Here is a 19,803-nt window from a genome sequence, read left to right on the forward strand (position 1 = left end):
CGAGGGACCGCATCCCCCCGCGGCCGCTCGCTGCGCGCTTGGCTTCGCCGCTCCGGTACCGCCCGCGCCCGCCCCGCTCAGCGCATCCCCTTAACGCGCTTTGCTTTCATCAAACGGTGCCGGGAGGGTTTTGCCCTCAGGGCGAAACATCGCACCGTTCGCTTGTAGGCACAAATACGTCTTTTTTTTTTTCTTCTTTTTTAATGCGAAGCTGCCCTTGCTAACCTCAGAAACCTAAATAACTCTTCCCTACCTGTGTTCATTTCTCAAAACATCTCTTTCCGACTCACAGAAGGATCAGGCTGCTGCGAAGTTTGTTTTTTTTTTTTTTCCTAATCTAAAAAAAGATAATTCTTCTGCCTACAAATCTAGGATTTTGTCTCCTTATTTCTTATCATAGAATGGTTTAGGTTGGAACAGACCTTGAAGATCATCGAGTTCCAACCCCACTGCCATGGGCAGGACAAACAGGCAGGATGTTCTTGTAGGACAAACATCGTCTCTCTTCTTCTTTCCTGTCTTATGCTACGTGTGCACGCATGCACAAACATTTCTTCATGTTTTCTCAGCTTTCCAAAGAGCACAAAGCCATTCTTCAAAATCCTTATGCAAAAGCTGATTCATGGGAGCATGTAGAATTATATATAATATACCTGGACAGGATCCTAGATTCATCCAGTGCGTTACTCTGTCCAAAGACAAAATCAACTCTATTACAGAGTTTCCTGATGGAAGTAAGAGCTATCAGTGCAATTTGATTTTTTTTCTCTTCCTTTTAACTTAGGGAAGAGAAAAATGTTTTTTTAATGTATTGGGGGGAAAAAAAAAGAAGGTGCTGTTTCCACCTCTACTTTTAAGACACGTGTGAAGAATTTTTATTTTTTTTTTTTTTTTAACTGGAATGGAATAAAAAAGTTGACTTGATAGTAGCTGGGAGAGGTGTGTCAGGTTCCCAAAACAGCTTTTCAGGGAGTATATTTGAACTGAACACCTCACACTTTGCTATTTAATGCTCTGTTGAGCAGGAATATCTCTTTTGTAGAAATATTGTGCTTTTGGGTGGTCTGGTTTTCATGAACCAGCAGTATAAATCCATACCTTGGTGCTCTCCTCAATGTCAGGTTAGGATGGAGTGTACAGCTCGGGCCGCCTGCTATTGCTCTCCTGATTATTTTTCATCTTCCTAGAAGCAACGCTTGTCTCTGATCTGAGCTATGGATTTGCTGCTTCAGTCTAGATTTATATGTCAGTGAGGAATTTTAGAAGCTAGAAATATAGAAATGTTCATTTTTACATGTAAAATTACCTCATAAATACTAAGTTCATTTACTTCTCTGCTCTAGAAACCTTTACACAGCAACAACTTCTAAAGAAACCTTTATCACAGCATCACTTGCATCTTTCTCCTGTTGGCCTTCTTGTTGCGTACTTTGGATTGTGAATTACAAACAAGAAATAATTCCTAATTAGCAATCTATATTGTTACTACCATAAAAAATATTGTTAGGGTCTGTTCACTATGGAATCTAGCCAGTTGTTTTACCATTTTATTTCTGTGTTGTATAGGCTTTATCTTTATGAAAATAAAAAGTATGTTTATGTATCATTGCTACACTTCTGTGTTGGCTGTTACATGTGAACTACAACCTGTTGTTTCAAGGATAGTTGGGCATTTTGTGGACTCAAATGTGGGCCTATCTTTTAATGCTTAGAAGTGTTCAATTATTTATTAGTTGTCAAAATGAATATTTAAGAATTGCTAGCGTGTTGCTCACTATAATTTTAAACCTCTTCCAAAAGAACCAAGAGTGCCAACATTTATCTGGTAGGAGTAGTGTGCCATGACAGCTCTCGCTGCCCTCCGGTGAGAGCTCCGGTCCTGTGTGGGAGATAACGGAATTGTTTTCCTTCCTTCTTGACAGACGCCGCCTGCAAGAACCGGCCCCTAGACCTCGTCTTCATCATAGACAGCTCCCGTAGCGTCCGACCTGAAGAGTTTGAGAAGGTGAAAATCTTTTTGTCAAAAATGATCGATACACTGGACGTTGGTGAAAGAACAACCCGTGTGGCAGTCATGAATTACGCCAGCACAGTCAAGGTAGAGTTTCCTCTCCGGACCTACTTTGATAAAGCATCTATGAAGGAGGCTGTATCTCACATTGAGCCCTTGTCTGCTGGCACAATGACCGGCCTTGCCATCCAAACTGCCATGGATGAAGTCTTCACTGAGGAAATGGGCACCCGGCCAGCGACCTTCAACATCCCCAAGGTGGTCATTATTGTGACAGATGGACGACCGCAAGACCAGGTTCAAGACGTGGCAGCAAGCGCCCGGACAGCTGGCATTGAGATCTACGCAGTTGGGGTGGACCGGGCAGACATGCAGTCCCTGAGGATAATGGCCAGTGAACCACTGGATGAACACGTCTTTTATGTGGAGACCTATGGTGTGATCGAAAAGCTGACATCCAAATTCAGAGAGACTTTCTGTGGTAAGGTGATTGGTCCAAGAGGGTAGTGTAATTTGGCTCCATTTGGCTCCTACTGTGGTTCTGGTCCTGAAGAAAGTTTTTCATTTTCAGAAGTGTTATGTATCACATGTAAATATTTCCTTTGCCACCCGCTGGGCAAACAAGCCAACCCTTTTATTCAGTGCGGGCGAAGTAATGACCTTTCCTTTTGAATAGTGACCTTACCAGGCAGGTAACAGACCTGATTTCAGTGCACCTCCTTCTGCAGTTGGTCCGATTTACAGCACGATAAAGCACGGCGATCTGGCCGCCTTTCGGCTACGTATATTTACCGACTTGCTGAGAGCGCACGCAGGAGCTGTGCAGTCTGCTCATTTCTCTTCCTGCCTGGCTGGGAAGCAAGGAGGGTGGAAGTGCGGTTCCAAAGGACTCCTTATAGATTCAGAGTGGGAAAATCGGTGTGGCAGGGGAACCGCCACGCTAGCTTGAGAAATTTAGCGCAGGATGAAATTCCGGCACGCGCCAGCCGGTCACCTCGGGAGGGCACTGCTGGGCTTTTTCAGTGTGCCAGACCTGCACCTTTCTGTCCTTCTCTGCAACTTGATTTAGACAGGGAACCCTGCGATGGGTTGAATATGCTTCGCTCTTTCAGGGCTGGTCTTGGAAAAATGCTGGATGTGTATTTGGGTTGAGCTAGAATTCCACTAACGATGCTAGGCCAGCGTGGGTTCTTATTGTCATTTACAGAAAATAAAGGTCATGTATGTGGAGTATTTAGAACCGCCTATGGGTAGCTATGACACAGCCCTTCTCACAAAAATCAAACGACAACTTCTTGACGATTAAAAAACTTGTATGAAGTAGATTTTTCTAGTAAATTTCGAAGGAAATTATTTGTAAAATAAGTCTCCAGCAAGTAATGGGTAAAACCAGGTGTAAAGAACATTGTAAGAGAATTAAAATAACAGCCATTGCCTTGGGAATTTGGTTGGCAATGTGTTACTTCGTTATTTCAGACCCTTACTAAAAATTACCGCCATACTTTTTGAATACGTTTAGAGTGAATAGACTTCTTTTTCTAGGTATGAAATAAATGTGTAGGACCATCTGTAGACAGGACACCTTCCCCAGTAATTAACGTAGGAAATGCCTTGAGGTTTGGCTTGACATCATGTTGTGTTGCTGATGTGACCACATCCTCTCTCTGGTAGCTGGAAGTGGGTACGAGCGCCCACCTACATGGACGGGTATGTGCGCTGTGAACATAGCACTTATTTTCCACCGATGTTCTCGCCAAAGCAAGTCCTTTCATAGCACCAAAGAAAAATCTCATGTCCTTAAGAGAAAACATACCGTTTATTGTTCTGAAGAACAGGAATTACGCCCCGATGAAGCTGGAAAAGAAACCAAAGAGGGCTCACACATACACACTTCCAGTGTAACTCTGAGTTTCCTGCATGCAATTAGCCAGAATCTGTGGGATTTATGGACAAAAATTGGGGTAAAGGGAATAGTTTTTCAAAAGGGTCCTACAAACCAAATGAATCTAAGAGGGTCTTGTGAGACAGTGTGGGTAAACTGGGTCTTTTCCAGCTCCTGCCTGCTTCTTGGTCAGAAATCTAGACTCACCAGTGACAATTAGGATTTTCTTTGCTTTGGCCAAGGCAAATAAATTTGTTTGTAGGGTGACTAAAACCAGGAAAACTGATGTTCAAGGGCAAAATAGTTGGCTAAGATCAAGTTCTTGATGCATTGAGAGCATCATTCAACATGAGACCAGATGGAAAATCTTAGCCTTGAATTGGTGTCCAAGTCACTGGAATATTGACTTTCCTACCACAAAAATCTGACCACTTGAGTCTGAGCTTCTTAGTTACGGTTGAAAATATCACCCACAGATTTTGTTCATAAGCCGTGGAGATGAATTCTCTTATACCCAAGGGTGCAGCAGAATGAAAAGGAGCTGTCTTCGTTTGAGACTTGTTTTTGCCAATGGAAATACAAGGCATGCTTTCTATCAGCCTTAGCAGGGGACACTTAAATCTTCCATGTTTCAGCAAATGGGCAATGTTGCCTTGCGTTCAGAAATACACGAGAAGATTCAAGCAGTCTTGCTTTTCATTTCTTATCTCACCACTATTGCTTTGGAGTTTGGTTTTCCTAGTAGTCAATATCCACATTGTAACTACTCATGTGAATAACATGTCAGTAGTAACAAACTTGTCTTTCCATTTTTCTCCTTTCCTCTTTCGTTTCCTCCTCCTTTCTTTTCTTTCTTCCCCCTTTCCCACATTTTTTTTTTTTTCCCTCCTGCCCTTTTTCATCTCATCTAAATTTAGTCATCTAAAAATCACGTAAGTTGAAGTGAGTATCTGGGTTTCCTTTACAGTCTGCAGAGAGAAACAGGGGCATCTTGAGATGACCAAAGCAGCAGCAGATCCAAAGCTAAATACACTTGAGAAAAAATGGTCAGAAGTTAATTAGTTATGTAGTTAGACCATCTGTGAAGGAAAAGACTGTCAGCGCACACAGTGCACCGTGGAGACAGGCCGGCATTGCAGCAGTCACTTTGTCTGCCACACATATATCAGCTGCCGTCCGTCACGCTGCTTTTTGTCTCACTGGTTTCTGTTTTCTCAGTCTGATGAGATCCCCTTACTGTCTGCTGGGCAATTAGCTGGTCCCTAAAAACCAAATCTCATTGTGTAGTTTGCAGTTTCAGCTTCTCAATTCCTCAAGGTTTGGACATTATTTCTGTACTGTCCTTCAGTGAGAAGCTCCATGTAGATGGGAAGCTACATTACTGTCGAAACTTTCTTCCATATCCTCTTTTGGTCTTGGCTTTTTTAAACATGATGGAATGGGTCAGCTGCAGCCCTCACATTCCCGTCTTGCACTGGTGGGTTTCTTTGCTGGCTGATACATCTGGACCATCATTACGCAGTCACTCTTTTCATCCCTGAAAAGACAGTGTGTTATCCTACTGCCTCCCAGTCATTTGTCTCTTCCTTCTGGTCTTGGTGCTCTTTCTGTTGCTATTTTAATTTAATTTAATTTTATTTTATTTTATTTTATTTTATTTTATTTTATTTTATTATTTCATTTTTTTTAAATTTTTTTAATGTCATTTCATTTCACGTCATTTCATTTCATTTCATTTCATTCCATTTTATATTTTACTTTGCTTTCTGTTGCATTTCAGTTTACATGGGGTTTTTTGACAATGCGGTAGGAACTCATAAATCAGGTTGTATGCCAGTGAACAGAAGTTAGTAAACTGCCAGACAGTGACTGACACATTTTGGCATTATTTCAGCGGGTTGTCTGTAATAGGAAGGGACTGGATACAAAAAGCCAGAAGGTCCTTTTCAATACTAAGTTCTCATTTCCAGTATAATGTTGCTAAATGCTTAACATCTCTCCCTGTTGCACCCTTTTCAATTCATCTTGTCTTTCTGTCACTTCAGGTGGTGAATTATTTCAGTGCCGTTGTTCCAATGTCACTTATGGCCTCTTATGGCTACAGAATGATGCAAAAGACGCCTGGAACTTTTTGTGACAGTGACACAGTGCTGACGTTTGCTACTCCTAATCCAGCAAACAGTGCGAGATGTACTTTTCTAAGCATAATAAATTATTAATGACTGTTTCTTTCCTTTGGGATGGCTGAAATGCCTTTTCTGTAAATGCCCTTTGTAGCTGCGACTGTGTGTGCACTTGGGACCCACGACTGCGAGCAGGTCTGCGTGAGTAACGACGGGTCCTACCTTTGTGATTGCTATGAAGGCTACACCCTCAATCCAGATAAGAGAACCTGCTCAGGTATTACTCCTTTGGTAAATGTTTTCAACTAGAAAAAATAAAATCACTTTTCTAACACCGCAATTGGATTTGAGAAGCTACTTGTGTACTTCTGTTGAAAGAGTGAACTTCTCTATCTCCTTCAATAATAATAAATCTAATAATAAATAATAAATAAAAGTCTGCTGCAAGTAGTGGTGAGAAGTAGTTTGATTCCATCACCATCCTATTTATTATGCCTACAGATCCACCCATTAGGGCCGGATGCCAAAACAACATCTCAGATGTAGACACTGTACAGATATTTTCTCTCTACCGCTTATTCTAATTCCTTCAATTACTATTGCCATTTCTGAGCTGATTCCAAATAAAAATATATTAAAAAATGTGACTATGCACTCCATCCCAAACTACTTTATACTAACAATGACCTGTTTCTCTACCATGCCTATTGCAGCTGTGGACATGTGCACACCTGGAAGGCACGAGTGTGATCAGATGTGTGTGAGTAACAATGGATCCTACGTCTGTGAATGCTATGAAGGCTACACCCTGAATCCAGATAAGAAGACTTGCTCAGGTAACAATTAAAGGCTACTTTAATATGTGAAACTCATGGAGATATGGACATGTTTTCTGCGAGTGACCCTCATTATTTCTAGTTGAAAAATTGCTTACAGACATCAAGTCTTAAAATGAGAATTTGCCTGTAGCCTTTCCCTTTGGTTCCAATAACAATAAAATTGCATTTTTCTCTAACTGTGCTGATTAAAAAAATGCAGTTTGGCACTTACCTACCATTTTATGGTCTTCATAGTACTTCACAAACATCACTTGGATGTGTGGATCCACGTGGATCCATGGGAGAGGATGAACCTATTTTGGAGATGCCCACCAGCACTGTGTCTCCACTGGAGCATGAGTGCCACTAGTCCATAGACAAACACTTGATGATTTTCTCACATCCTCTCCATCTCTCCTGTTGAAACTCAGGGTTTTTTACAGCTTGCTGCTTCTGCTTCCAAAGCTGTGCAAGGCTCTGCTATATAGCAACCCCGGTCTTTCACCAGCAGCAGCCTTTTCCTTTCTTACTCCTTGAATTGGCGCCCTGAAGAACTATCCTATTATAAAAACTTTTTTTTTCCCAAAATACTTCTCTGGAGTTGTTTCTTTAAACCCAGAAGAGCAACCCCAGCCTGCGGGTAGCTATTTTGTAACTGGTAAGGGCATCCCTCCCTTTGAGAGCACATAAGCATTCTTCTCACTGAAGTTCTTATTTCTGAAGAGAGAATGTAATCTTCTAGTGCTCCTGCTTGTTTGTTGTTTGTTTGTTTGTTTGTTTGTTTTCAGACTAGGCTTTATATCTCTTTGCCATTTAATAGCATTTCTACAGATCATGCCTGGCTTCTTGTGCCTGCCTTCAACTCATGGATGAAAGTATGAAGTTAAATTTGGATTCACCATAGTTACTGCTAATATTGCAAGAAACAACCTCTGCCTGGACACGTGGCGGGTTATTGCTCATCTCAGTAGGGTGTTTTAGCTTCACCCTTACTGGGGATATGCAGGACTCTTACAATTGCTGATGAAAATGAGAATTGCGTGAGATGTGGTACAGTAATGTCTTGCAGTCCCGATATCTGCCTCCTCCATTAAATAATTAGTAACTGAATTCAGTTGTCTGCAGCATAATATAATAATGTAGTAGGGCACTGGTTAAATCCTAATTTGAATCCTAATTGAATTGTACTTATAAATGTGGAGGCATTTAAAACGCTTTAGTGTCTGGAAGGGATTTATAGGTGTCTTTTCTAAAACTTGGTTCACTGCAGCCACGGACATGTGCGCGCCGGGAAGACATGATTGTGCACAAGTCTGTCTGAGCAATGATGGATCCTACAGCTGTGACTGCTTTGAAGGATACACTCTGAATCCAGACAAGAAGACTTGCTCAGGTAAGACCTGGTTAAGGAAATACTGTGTTCAGCTACAAGCAAGTAGCTTTTAAAAATCAGGTTAATTTATGTTATTTTTCTGATAAATTAACCAAGAGTTTCTGTACAGCTCCTGAAAACACTGTGTAACTTTATTTCTTCATGTGTCCAGTGATAATTTGGGATCTATGACTCTTCTGCAGTTGTATGGAGCTTGTAATTGGTATAATTAAAATGCCATTTGGCCTTTCCCTGAGGACTTCATGGTATTGTCACACCCATGGAGTTGCCATATCCTCCTGGGAGAGGGGAAGGATAATATATTTGGTGGGAATATGCGATGTGTACTACCTGTGTCAGAAAACTCTTCAGCAAAGCAGCACAAGGGCATGAGCTGAAGGAGAGCAAGGACTGTGCTGGGAGAGAGGTCACAGTCTGTATCATCATGAGCGTGATCACTCTTTCTGGTGGATGTGTTTGGAACTTAAAAAATACTCCAGCCTTAGAGCTCTAGAGGATGGAGGAAAATGTTCTTTTCCAGTTCCAGTCTCTTATGGAGAGCAGGAGCATAAACATAGTTGGTACTTAACAATGTATATATAAATATACAGTACACAATGTATATATAAATATACAGTACATACAAATTAGTATGTATTCTCTACCATTTTCACTCAATTAGGATTTGATCTTCACTCATTTCTTTGGATGTCTACTGGATGTTTTATTTACACAAAATCCTTTTTTCCACTTTCGTCATAATCCCTTTCCTTACTACATTTTGTGTGACACAGCGCTGAACCTAGGCTTCCCGTTCCCGGAGCTTCCCGGGCAAATCTCCCTAATTAAGTCATAGGTCTCACATCTCAAAGAGGTGGAGCCAGAGGGTCTCAGTATTTCTTCCTGCCTCATTTAGGAGCTGATTTTGTAAATACAGTTCCTAAGATTAACTCTCACCTGGCAATAAGCATCTGTGAGGGAACGTGAATTCAGTTAGGCATCCCCTTTAGGGGGATGGTTCAGGTCCAATCCTGAACCTCCTTTCGTAGCACTAATTCTCCCCCTGCATAGTCAAATTTCAGATTATTTCCCTAACATGCTTAGGTTTTTTCTCTTTTGAATCTCGCTTTGCAATAGACTGCTAATAATTTCTCAACCATCTAGGTCTTCATGATATAATAAAAATAGTCTAGGTCCAGGAGGGGGGGTGTCTTTCCTTTCTTCTTCTCTCTTTTTCTCTCTTTTTATCTTTTCTCTCTCTCTCTCTTTCTCTTTCTTTCTCTCTTTTTCTCTCTTCTCTTTTTTTTCTCTCACTCTTTCTCTTTCTTCCTTTCTTTGCTTGTCCCTTGCTGAACCTCCTTACTGCAAAGATATCCAAATATAGGAACGCCTCCTGAGCTTGGCCTTTCAGAGTTGACGTGTTAAATTTGGCAGAAAACATCAGCCTCACACATCAAGTGCCCACTTTGTAACTGGCAGCGGGTGCCATGTCTCTCTTTTTTTTCACAGCCATGTATACTCTTCTGTTTATGGTCTTTTCACTCCATAAAAGTGTCTTATCCAACTCAATTAGAGCTGAAATAATGCCAAATACTCTCTTAAAATCCAGATATTTGTTCTCTGAAATTTCTTTGGAGAATTATTTTGTAACTGGGTCACTGCTAGTTCAGTTCTTTTTGCAATCTGTCACAATTGCAAAAAAGTGTTGCCAGTGTTCCAAAAATCATATTGATTTTGTGATGTGCATAGCTAGATAAAAACACACTCTGTATACCCTACTATGGCTAACAGTGTGCTGACATGGCAATAAAAACATCCTGGTTTGAAGCCAAATGAAGATATGTTTGCAAACGGGAATTACTAACATCAACTAAACTGAAGTTTGGGTATTCATTAATATTCTTCTCTTCTCCAACACCTTCCTCAGCTGTCGACATGTGTGCCCCAGGCAGGCATGACTGCGAGCAGGTCTGCGTGAGAGATGATCTGTTCTATACCTGTGACTGCTACCAAGGCTACACCCTCAATCCAGACAAGAAGACTTGCTCAAGTAAGAGCAGATTGCTGTTCCCTATTCCCCACACTCTCCCTGGCTAAGCACATGTACTCAACTAGCTCTTATTAACAGGTTAATGTATTTGGCCCTGTTTGAGAAACTTTCACATGCATTTGAGTGTTATCAGACAGTTCTATGTCCCTCTGCCTTTTCCACTTCCAGCAACATTCAGAGACATAAAGCACTTTATATGCAGCAATGCCACTAACGTCTTACCATTTGGTCTTTCTTTATTATCTTATAACTAAGGACTTCACTGTGTTTAAAAAAAAAAAAAAAAGTGATATTCAGCAAACACAAAACTGAGAAATAATTGAAGAGAGAAGAGCTGGGGTTAGTCATGTAGTCGCACACTTTGTCGTACCGTGGACACTGCACACCACCATGCAGGACGCAGTTTGAGGTGGTGTCCTCCCCTCCAGCCTGAATTTCACGTTATCGTTTGTTTCTTTAGCTTCGCAGCTAACTTTGTGTTATAGTAAAAAATGTAATTTTTTTTTAATGTTTCTTTCCTTCCTGGTGTCTTTACTGTAAAGTTATTGTGTACTGGAAACTTTTCCTAGCATGCCTTTGGAGGTGATCTGGCACTTCATATCTCATGGGGTTCGGCAGCTGTGGCTGGAGTGAGCATAGACCGTACAAAGTAAGGACTGAGGGAGACCCCAGTAAGGCAATTAGCTCATCTGGCTGCCTCAAGGCAAGATTAGTTACACACTTCAGTAGTTCCTGGTAAGAGTCACGTGGGATAGGCTCCCAGCATGGAAAAGGATTGCCATTGGGAAGCCTTAAAAAAAAGTTATCTTTCTTTCGGATAACTGTTTCTCCAAAATGCATTCTGTGGGAACTGATGTATGTGAGCAGGTCTGTGTGAGCAATGTGTATCTGTGACTGCTAGCAAGGCTTTACCTTAAATCCACATGAAAAAACATGCTCAAGTCATAATTTAATGTTTGGTTGTTTTTTTCTTTTTCTGAGTATATTTATTGAAGTACCTCTCTTTAATGTGTTAAATACTTTTAATCTGTTTAAAAAATGTTCTATCAACTCACAAACTCCCTGGAAGTATAATCCCTTTTCATTCTTTTCTGCCTGTGTCCACTAATATTTTGAGCTAGTTTGATCCTTCTTGTCTATTTATCACAGTTATTGTATTTAAAACTACAGTTGACTCTTACCTATCACCACACATTTAAGGACTTTGCTGTATTAAAAAACCCCCCAATACAGTTATAATCTGCATTTCCTTATGAAATGGGAATAACTGGGGGGATTGGCGAGGCAGGGTTCTGGGGCATCTGTCTCTGGGGCGTGAGACTCAATTGTGTACTGGCATTTGGAGGCCCGGGGAGGCAGACGGAAACAGAATTGGTGTCAGAAGGACTACTAAATGCTAAACCATATGTTTTTGTCCACTCCTCCAAGCTGAGTGGGGAAGGTATGAACTCAGCAACTGCTTTTGCTTCACGTGAGCAATAATGGCATCAACTGTTGGCAGAATCTCTGCACCATTTGATGTAGAATCATAAGTAGAGTTGGGTTGGAAGGGACCTCAAGAGGTACCTAGTCCGATCTCTGGTTCAGAGCAGGAATAACTTGCCATTACATCAAGTGGCTAAGGACCCTGTGTAAGAGCAAAGTTATAAAATACATAGATATAGTCAAATGCCAATCTGCAAAAATAGTAATTTTTTGTAGGTCTGGACTTAAACATAAATGCAGTGTAAAAACACAACTCTAGCATGTTTTGTATGACTTGTTGGGCATCCCAGTGGCAACGGGAGTGTCCAAGATTTTGAATATCAAATACTGGAAGACTCTACACTTCATAGGAGAACTGTAGAAGACTTCACGGTACCCTTGGGTAGTTGCCAAAGTTGGTTGGAAAAGTAATTTCATTAAAACAGACATAATCCAAGGAGGATCTGTATCTGTCACTGGAGCATTTACATGCTGACATAAAAAATTAACTGGCAGTTGGTCGGAAACCAACCATGTTGGTGTGATATTTTGAAGTGGCCTTCCTCCAGCTGAATCTTGAACAGCTCTTCTTTCTATGTTGACCATAAAGCTGGTGGAATGTTCCAAAAAAGGGAGCTGAACAAATACAGGTTCAGTGGAATCAAGGAGACAACAGTTCTAACATTGGCTCTACGACAAATTAATTTCTACACTGCTAGAAATGAATCTGTTCATAGTTTTTTTCAGTGAATCACTGAATGAACAACCTTTTGAAATGGATATATTTCAGTCAGTTTTCTATAATTCAAGCAGCCATCAGTTTCCTTGCAAAATGGAAGTATCAATCGCGTAAACCAAAAAGAGAAACCAAAACAATTTAGGAAAAAAAAAAAGAGGAATTGTATCCAGGTATAATATTTCCATTGTTTTGCTCTTATAATGCTCACATACTTTGTTTAGCATTGATCAGCTACACATTTATATATCTACAGCAAAGAATAATTGAATAATCTGCTGTCATTGCTTTTGCAAGCAAGGTAAAAAAAACACGTATAAAGAGACAGGTATTACATACAAGTAATTCCTCTTTACAATTTGTTGAAAGAGTATGTCATAACTGTAGGCCCTCTTTTAAGGAGGCTCTGCCTTTGGAAGATTATTATTCTGGTCTCATACATACACAGTAATCTCCCTGCAGTAGCTGTGCCTGTGTTGGTATGTTTGTTCGTAGCCTGCACAAGTGGTGCAGCTTGCCTTAACTGCTGTTTTCTTTATGGAGTAGGTGAGGTTAAATTGCCTTTCATGTAGCTATAAACTCACAGACATCAGCTGATGCCTGATGTTATTATGCCACAATGAAATTATCTTCTCTCTGAGCCCTTTGTGATCATCCCTGGTTTTGTGGAGGATATGGAGAAAAGAGAATTCTTAAGGACAGCTGACGCTGGTCCCCTCTAAGTCTGGAAGACAGGGAAAGACCTAGGAATAGATTAAATGGAACCACTGTGGACTATGGCAATGCTCTTTCGAAGAGACTAATGACTTCTCTGTCATACTAACTGGCTCCTCCATTATTATTGCGGTGCCTTTCTACTAGATTTTAAATTCATTTCGGCCTATTTGAATGTTGTTGTTCCCTTCATCCATATTCATGTGACATTGGAATGGACTTGTGTCCACACTTCTTAATGAATCAAAAATGATACTCCCTATGCATATGTATTGCCAATGTTACAAGCCAAGGGTACTTGTGGGGTGATACACATTGATGATTTAGCTGAACTTTATTGCTTAGTATTTAAAATTAATATGTGTTCCTGCTTTCATTTTTGTATTGTTTACCAAGTGGTAAATTCAATTCTTCTAATTCCTTCCAAAGCTGAGACTTAGGTATCTAAATTCCACCCACATCTCAGAAACTGATGCAAATGGTCCAATTTCTGACACTGACCGACTCCTTATGTGCCTAAAACCACTACATGCTCTCCTGCTTGGCTTGTGAAACTGATGGAGGCTTAACTTTGGACTAACGCATTCTCAGAAGTGCTATGCTTGGGAGTCATGGGTACCCAAAAGGCTATTACAATCCAGCTTTGACAGGGCAGCAACCTTGATTTTGTATAGATAGATTTAGGTTCTGTTTAGATATGAAAAATAAATCCTTTACTGTGAGGGTGGTGAGACTGGAACAGGTTGCTCAGAGACGTTGTGGATGCCCCATCCCTGGAAGTGCTCAAGGTGAGGTTGGACAGGGCTTTGAGCAACCTGGTCTAGTGGAAGATGTCCCTACCTATTGCAGGGGGGTTGGAATAGACCACCTTTAAAGGTACCTTCCAACGCAAACGATTTTATGATTCTATCATTCTTCTGAGGAGACGCCCAACAATTTTTATTAGTTAGTCATGGCCTTAAATACAGTTAATTGAATAGATTCTGTTTACAGTGATGCCAGTGGCCTTCCTGTGTGGACAGTCTGATGGTCAAAGTACTACTTACAGTACAGAGACCTGGACTGCAGGTTCTTCTCAGTCTGCATCACTTGAACAGACTCATTTTACTTCCCAGGGTACCCTGCCTTTTGGGATGGGAGATATTCTGGATGAGAGGGAGAGATAACAGATGAAGGGAAGATTCACTCTAGTCTGGCAATTAGAGTTGATGAGGGAGGCCGGTTGGTCCCTGCACCCAGGCCTCTTTTTACATTTTGTGCAATAATGGTCTAATTTAAAGAGTGCAGAGGATCCAGGTAGGCAGGTGAGGAACGCGCTTCTCTGTCTCCTCCTCGATTAGAGTCAAGCTGTCCTGTTTCTGGACTATGGCACTCTTATCTCTGGCTGCACATCAGCCCCTGTTCACTGCTGTCCCTTCCTCCCCGACTGCCCTGGGTTGCAGTGCTTGCTGGAGTCTCACAGCATGAGTTCAACTCCCATTGCAGAATCAAGCGTTCTAAATGTGCATTAATTGTCATAAATATTCTAAATGCTGTTTTCTGACTTAGGAGCCATAACGAGCAGTCTTGTAACAACTGAAGAATCCTGTAAGTGTGAAGCCATAGCTGCCCTGCAGGACTCGGTGACCTCACGCCTTGAAGCTCTGTCCACAAAATATATCCTTTTTCTTACATGATCTTCTGCATTCAGCTCTTTACTGGTATTTTAGAGGGAGCTGGTTTGATGGTAGCCAGGGAAGAAACACACCTCACAACAGAAAGTATTTTCCTGGTAATTTTCAAAATGTTATGGAGCAAAATCTTGGCTGTTGCAAATACCATTATGCTTTCATATTTCATTGAAGGGCTTTAGTACCAAGAAACAGACAAAATGCACATGCCCACGTCACCTAGATGATGCTATGTTGAACAGCAAGCACTGCTCTGTTCGTAATTCTTCCAGATGACTCTTAATGTTACAGCAAATGCTCAGTTTTGAACGCTTCTCTTAGTAGTGTGTGTATGTCCCAAAATTTTCAAGTCACCCAGAAACAGGCAGTGTGACACCAGTCTCACCATTGCTGCGGTATTCCTCTGCATCCCAACTCTGCCTGTCCCACGCACCTTCTTCTTCTCCATGAAAATGTGCTGGCCTCTCAAAACCCAGCTGCTGAGATAAAGGAGAACGGGAGAGCTGCGAGGCAGGGTGCCGAGGCCGAAGGCGCTGGGCAAGCCTTGGGTCCGTGGGACATCCGAGGTGCAGGATGGCTGGTGCCAGCTGTACTGCGCTGGAATTTGCCGGCTTCATTTGCTGCAGTGCGGCGCCTGTGGCAATGAAGAGAAATGTGGTCAGCCCCTGTGTTAGACGTTTCACAAACATGTAGGAGAGAAAAAAAAAAAAAAAAAACAAAAGAAAGAGAAAGTGGTGCACTCTGTGGTACCACAGCAAACCTGAATGCCGGAATAAATGCCCTCAGATGGCACGGCAGGGACTAATAATTGGGAGTTGAAGTTGGGCAAGCTGTGATTCAACATAAGACACAATTTTTAGAGGTAAGAGTGGTTGATCACTGTGACAATTAACCAAGATTTCAATCACTGGAAAGTTTTGAGACTGCATGCTTTTTTTCTGTAAAAGGTGCTCTTGTTCAAATAGGAATTGATTTAGGGGAGCACTGTGTATGTGGATGTCATCCTGATCCCAGAGGCTTCAAAATCAAGGAAGAGTGGGGTATTTAGGATTAATCAAAGGAGAAAAGCAAAGCAGGAGAGTAGTAAGTTTTATATGTTAACTCATTATTTATACAGAGAAAGGAATTTTTCAGCTCACCAAAGTTTCTGGAAGCCAAATGAAAACTTCTGCCAAGGACACAAGTCATTCCCAGTTCTTGAATAAATTCAGTTATTTTTATAATGTTTAACTGCAAATCCCTCTTCCTGCAGTGTGCCTGGAGTTCGGTTTATCTACCTGGGAAACATGAAGGGAAGACTCTGATTTTCCTTGGATTATAATATATAATTCCAGGGAATCTAAGTAGCTAAAACTAATCACCAAGATAATGAAACCTGTTATGTCATCTCAACAGTAGCATGTCCTTCAAAGAACAATCTTCCTGGCCAAAAGTGCTAATGTTAAGCAAGAAAATGGGGTGGTTTCAAGTTATGAATATACTTTATCACAAAGAACTGAGGCTTTGTTTCAAAGTTATTCTTTGATGTGCAATTTGTATCCCTAGCATCCTCTCAAGGCAACCTGGAAAAAGCAGCGGAGACAATCACCTGCTGCTCCTCAGTGCTGAATGTCACTTGGTCCAACTCCTTCTAAGAAATTGTTGAGATCATTTGGGAAGTTGCTAGACCTTGACAGATGTGTAAAATATTTTGAAATCTGTGGTTCAAGCATGTATTGGCCTCATTTAGAAAACAGACTGTTTGTTGAAAATGCAGCAATGAGAAAGATTATAAATAAACCAAACCTTATATTGTCCTTAACAACTGACCACTAGATGAAGTGTCTGAGAAGCTGCAGGCATATCAAAGCAGACAGCAGGTTGTCTGAGCTATCATTCTACTTAATTCTAAAATAATCTTTCAGAAGCAATCCTTTTTATTGTGTTCAGCAAGCTTTATTTTGTTGCACATCTTACAAAACAGCAGTTAGTTTGTTATTATTGACGAATGTCAAGAAGACTTTAGGAAGACAACAGTCTTGAAAATACAGTGACCCTGAGGATCTTCATGTACAGTCATTTTATAACCATAAAGCTACCTACACCTGCTGTGCTGCAGTTTGTACTACAAGTAGTACAGCTGGTACTGCTTTTCTGCAGTAACTGCATTTTTATTCATTTATTTAAAAGTAAATACAGAAAAAAAGAATGGATACAGTATATGACATTATATAAAACTGTGAAATGGCAAGGCAGAGTAAAAACTGTGCCTACGTTATCTGTCCATTAAATGGGAAAGTAATTTGGGGTCTTGTAACTTATTTTAATAAAATAAAGTATGATCAGCACACTGATGTTGGAAGGTTTTTTTGTACACAACTTAAAGGATGTGTATTATGAAATAAAGTGTTTAACAAAACCAGGGAAACAAAACCTCAAAGATAAAGGAGGTATAAATGGAAGAAATCCACATAATGAAACAGGTTACTATCTCCAAGTCACATAGCTGGAAAAAGAACCATTTGATTTTAAAACCTACAAGTCTTTGTTAATGCAGATAAAAGGTTTAGCAGTAATTTCAAGTATTAATAATGTTGTTTAACACTCAGAAGGATGAGAGACATCCTCCAATTTAAGGTTTTTATCCTGCAAGATTTACGTACGTTATTAGTCAGTCATTTCTGTTGTCATACCACGGACATTACAGGGGCTACTTGTGTCAGCTGGGCTCGTAGGATAAAACACACAAGTTAATTTAAAAATTTAATTGTTAAAGGAATCTACTTGTTTTGCACACTTGGCATTTGTAATCATCCAAATGCTTTAGAAACTATATTTAAATACATTTGAAGATGGAGTCAAAATTATGATTATTATTCTTTATTTCAGAACTGAAAAATCCAAATTATTTTGTAGAGCTTTGCAATATAATTACACAAAATATTGTATCAGTAGCTGGTACGCCAAGGACATATTATGACAACATCTGTGCTTACTTCATACCCTGCACATAATAGATACAAACTTGGAAGGAAAATTGGTGGTCAGAAGTTCAGTTATCATGTTCACTGCACGTGCGAGTGAGACTTCAGATACGTCTATACAGTAACGTTAAGTTAGAATATAACACTAAATAGCTCAGGGGAACATGGGACACAGCTTCAGCAAGGACTAGAAATAATACTATAAACTCTCCAAGACTGCAGGTCTGTGATTAATTTTTTGTGATGCGTCCCCACTGATGTTAATTTGCTATACTTAGTGTGGGACGACCTAGCTATGCTACACTTGCTTCCTTGAAGTGCTGTGTATGCATGTTTTTTTCTGTAAATCATGGAGTTTTATATCCAGCACTTTGCTTTGCTTACTTTCATGTCCTCTGCTTAGACATGGGTATTATAAAAGGATTTATAGGGTCAGAAGTATGCCTTGGCCTGCATAATTGGTAAGAATAAACAAGTTATAAATCTAACGCAAGACTTTTCAACTTCTTGGCAATTGGGAGTGGGTGACATCAGTCCCATTTACACTAAGGCCAGTTGTCAGATGAGATGTATAATTTTATACGATAGTGGAAAATTGTTCTGGAGGCCAGATGTGTCTTGCAAGCTGTCAGCTGGGCAGGCTTTGTTTCATGTATTAATATTCATAACTCCATTTTATGTTACAAATGATGGTATTTACATTCAATTCCTCTGAGCAATTACCTTTTCTCCATTCGTGTTTGTGAGCGCCATATAAGATTCCAAGGATATAAGTGATTTCTTTAAAATAGGATATACCAGCATGTCTTATTGACTGAACATTTTTATTTTAAATATAGATGTACCTGTTGATACGGAGTAAGTAATTACACTGTTTTAATTATTGTGGCAGCAGAACTTTAAGACTAATGCAGAGAACTGTTATGAAAAGAACTAAATTTAATCTTTTGGATGGTATTTTAAAATTATTTTTGTCTGGAATAGGATAGGATAGGATAGGATAGGATAGGATAGGATAGGATAGGATAGGATAGACTGGACTATTTCAATTGGAAGGGACCCACAATGATCATCTAGTCCTACTGCCTGACCACAGGCATTTTCTAATTACCTTCAGCTGTCTTACTCAGTTCTAAGATGCTTACAGGGGTTCAGCCACCTTTGCTTTATAGTTCTATCTTACATAGGTACTTCTAAGTTGGCATCAGTCAAAAAGCTGGATGCTCAGCGCTCCTCACTCTTGGATGTTCATGTAACCTCAATAAAATGATGTGATGATAACTCATGGGTGGTTCTATTTCTCTACATTTCCAGATAGCCTCTCTGAGGCGAGGGGAAGGCACTAAACTTGATGAGACACAGGTTTGAGAACTTGGCTTTGTCATGGTCCTCCTTTGACACTAAACAAATTGCTTATATTTCAGTGTTTGTGATGTGGGTAATTGCACTGCGGCATGCTTATCCACTATGAAAGCCAATGCCCTAAGAGATGTGGCACTTCTATTCCTACAGCGTCAAGCAGGCAAGTTTTTAGAGCAGGATGCAGAAGACACAGGACAGACCGTCTTCTGTCCATCTCCCATCTTCCCCTGTTCTGCCCATCAGCTACAAAACAGCTTCTGTACGGAACACGTTTATTTTGCAGCTGGGTCCAACCTAGCTCGGCACCATTTCTGCAGAGCCAGGCTGCTCCCGAAGGCCCCTGCACCCCTCGTGCGGGCACCAACGCAGGCTTTGTCCTTCCCCCTGCCCTCTGCGCCCAAATGTTGTACCAGCAGCCATGGCGCTTGCTGACCCTCTCCAACCCACCGAACCAAGGCGTTAATCATCTGCGATATAACTTGCTGACCAGACCTGCCCGGGGGTGCCGGCAGCACCGTCTGAGGGAGCGGGAACGGCGACTCCCGCCCGCGGCCTGCGCCACCGCCTCCGGTTACCTCAGCGAACCCCCACGCGCGCGCCCGCCGGCCTCAACCAGACCCTATGGAGGCGGGGCCAAG

The 19,803-nt window shown here is 41.0% G+C and overlaps 1 protein-coding gene across 1 annotated transcript in view; it reads left to right on the forward strand.

Moving 5' to 3' along the window:
• MATN3 (matrilin 3) overlaps positions 1–16,708 on the forward strand; it is a 17,646-nt gene extending 938 nt beyond the window's left edge. The window contains exons 2-8 of the mRNA XM_009885351.1: positions 1,923–2,492; positions 6,171–6,293; positions 6,730–6,852; positions 8,105–8,227; positions 10,134–10,256; positions 14,719–14,826; positions 16,653–16,708. Of these exons, the coding sequence (XP_009883653.1) occupies positions 1,923–2,492; positions 6,171–6,293; positions 6,730–6,852; positions 8,105–8,227; positions 10,134–10,256; positions 14,719–14,826; positions 16,653–16,708 (1,226 nt within the window). The remainder of the gene's footprint in view (positions 1–1,922; positions 2,493–6,170; positions 6,294–6,729; positions 6,853–8,104; positions 8,228–10,133; positions 10,257–14,718; positions 14,827–16,652) is intronic.
• The last annotated feature ends 3,095 nt before the right edge of the window (positions 16,709–19,803 follow it).

This window comes from Charadrius vociferus, unplaced genomic scaffold (assembly GCF_000708025.1).
Source record: "Charadrius vociferus isolate BGI_N301 unplaced genomic scaffold, ASM70802v2 scaffold173, whole genome shotgun sequence".
Lineage (NCBI taxonomy): Eukaryota > Metazoa > Chordata > Aves > Charadriiformes > Charadriidae > Charadrius > Charadrius vociferus.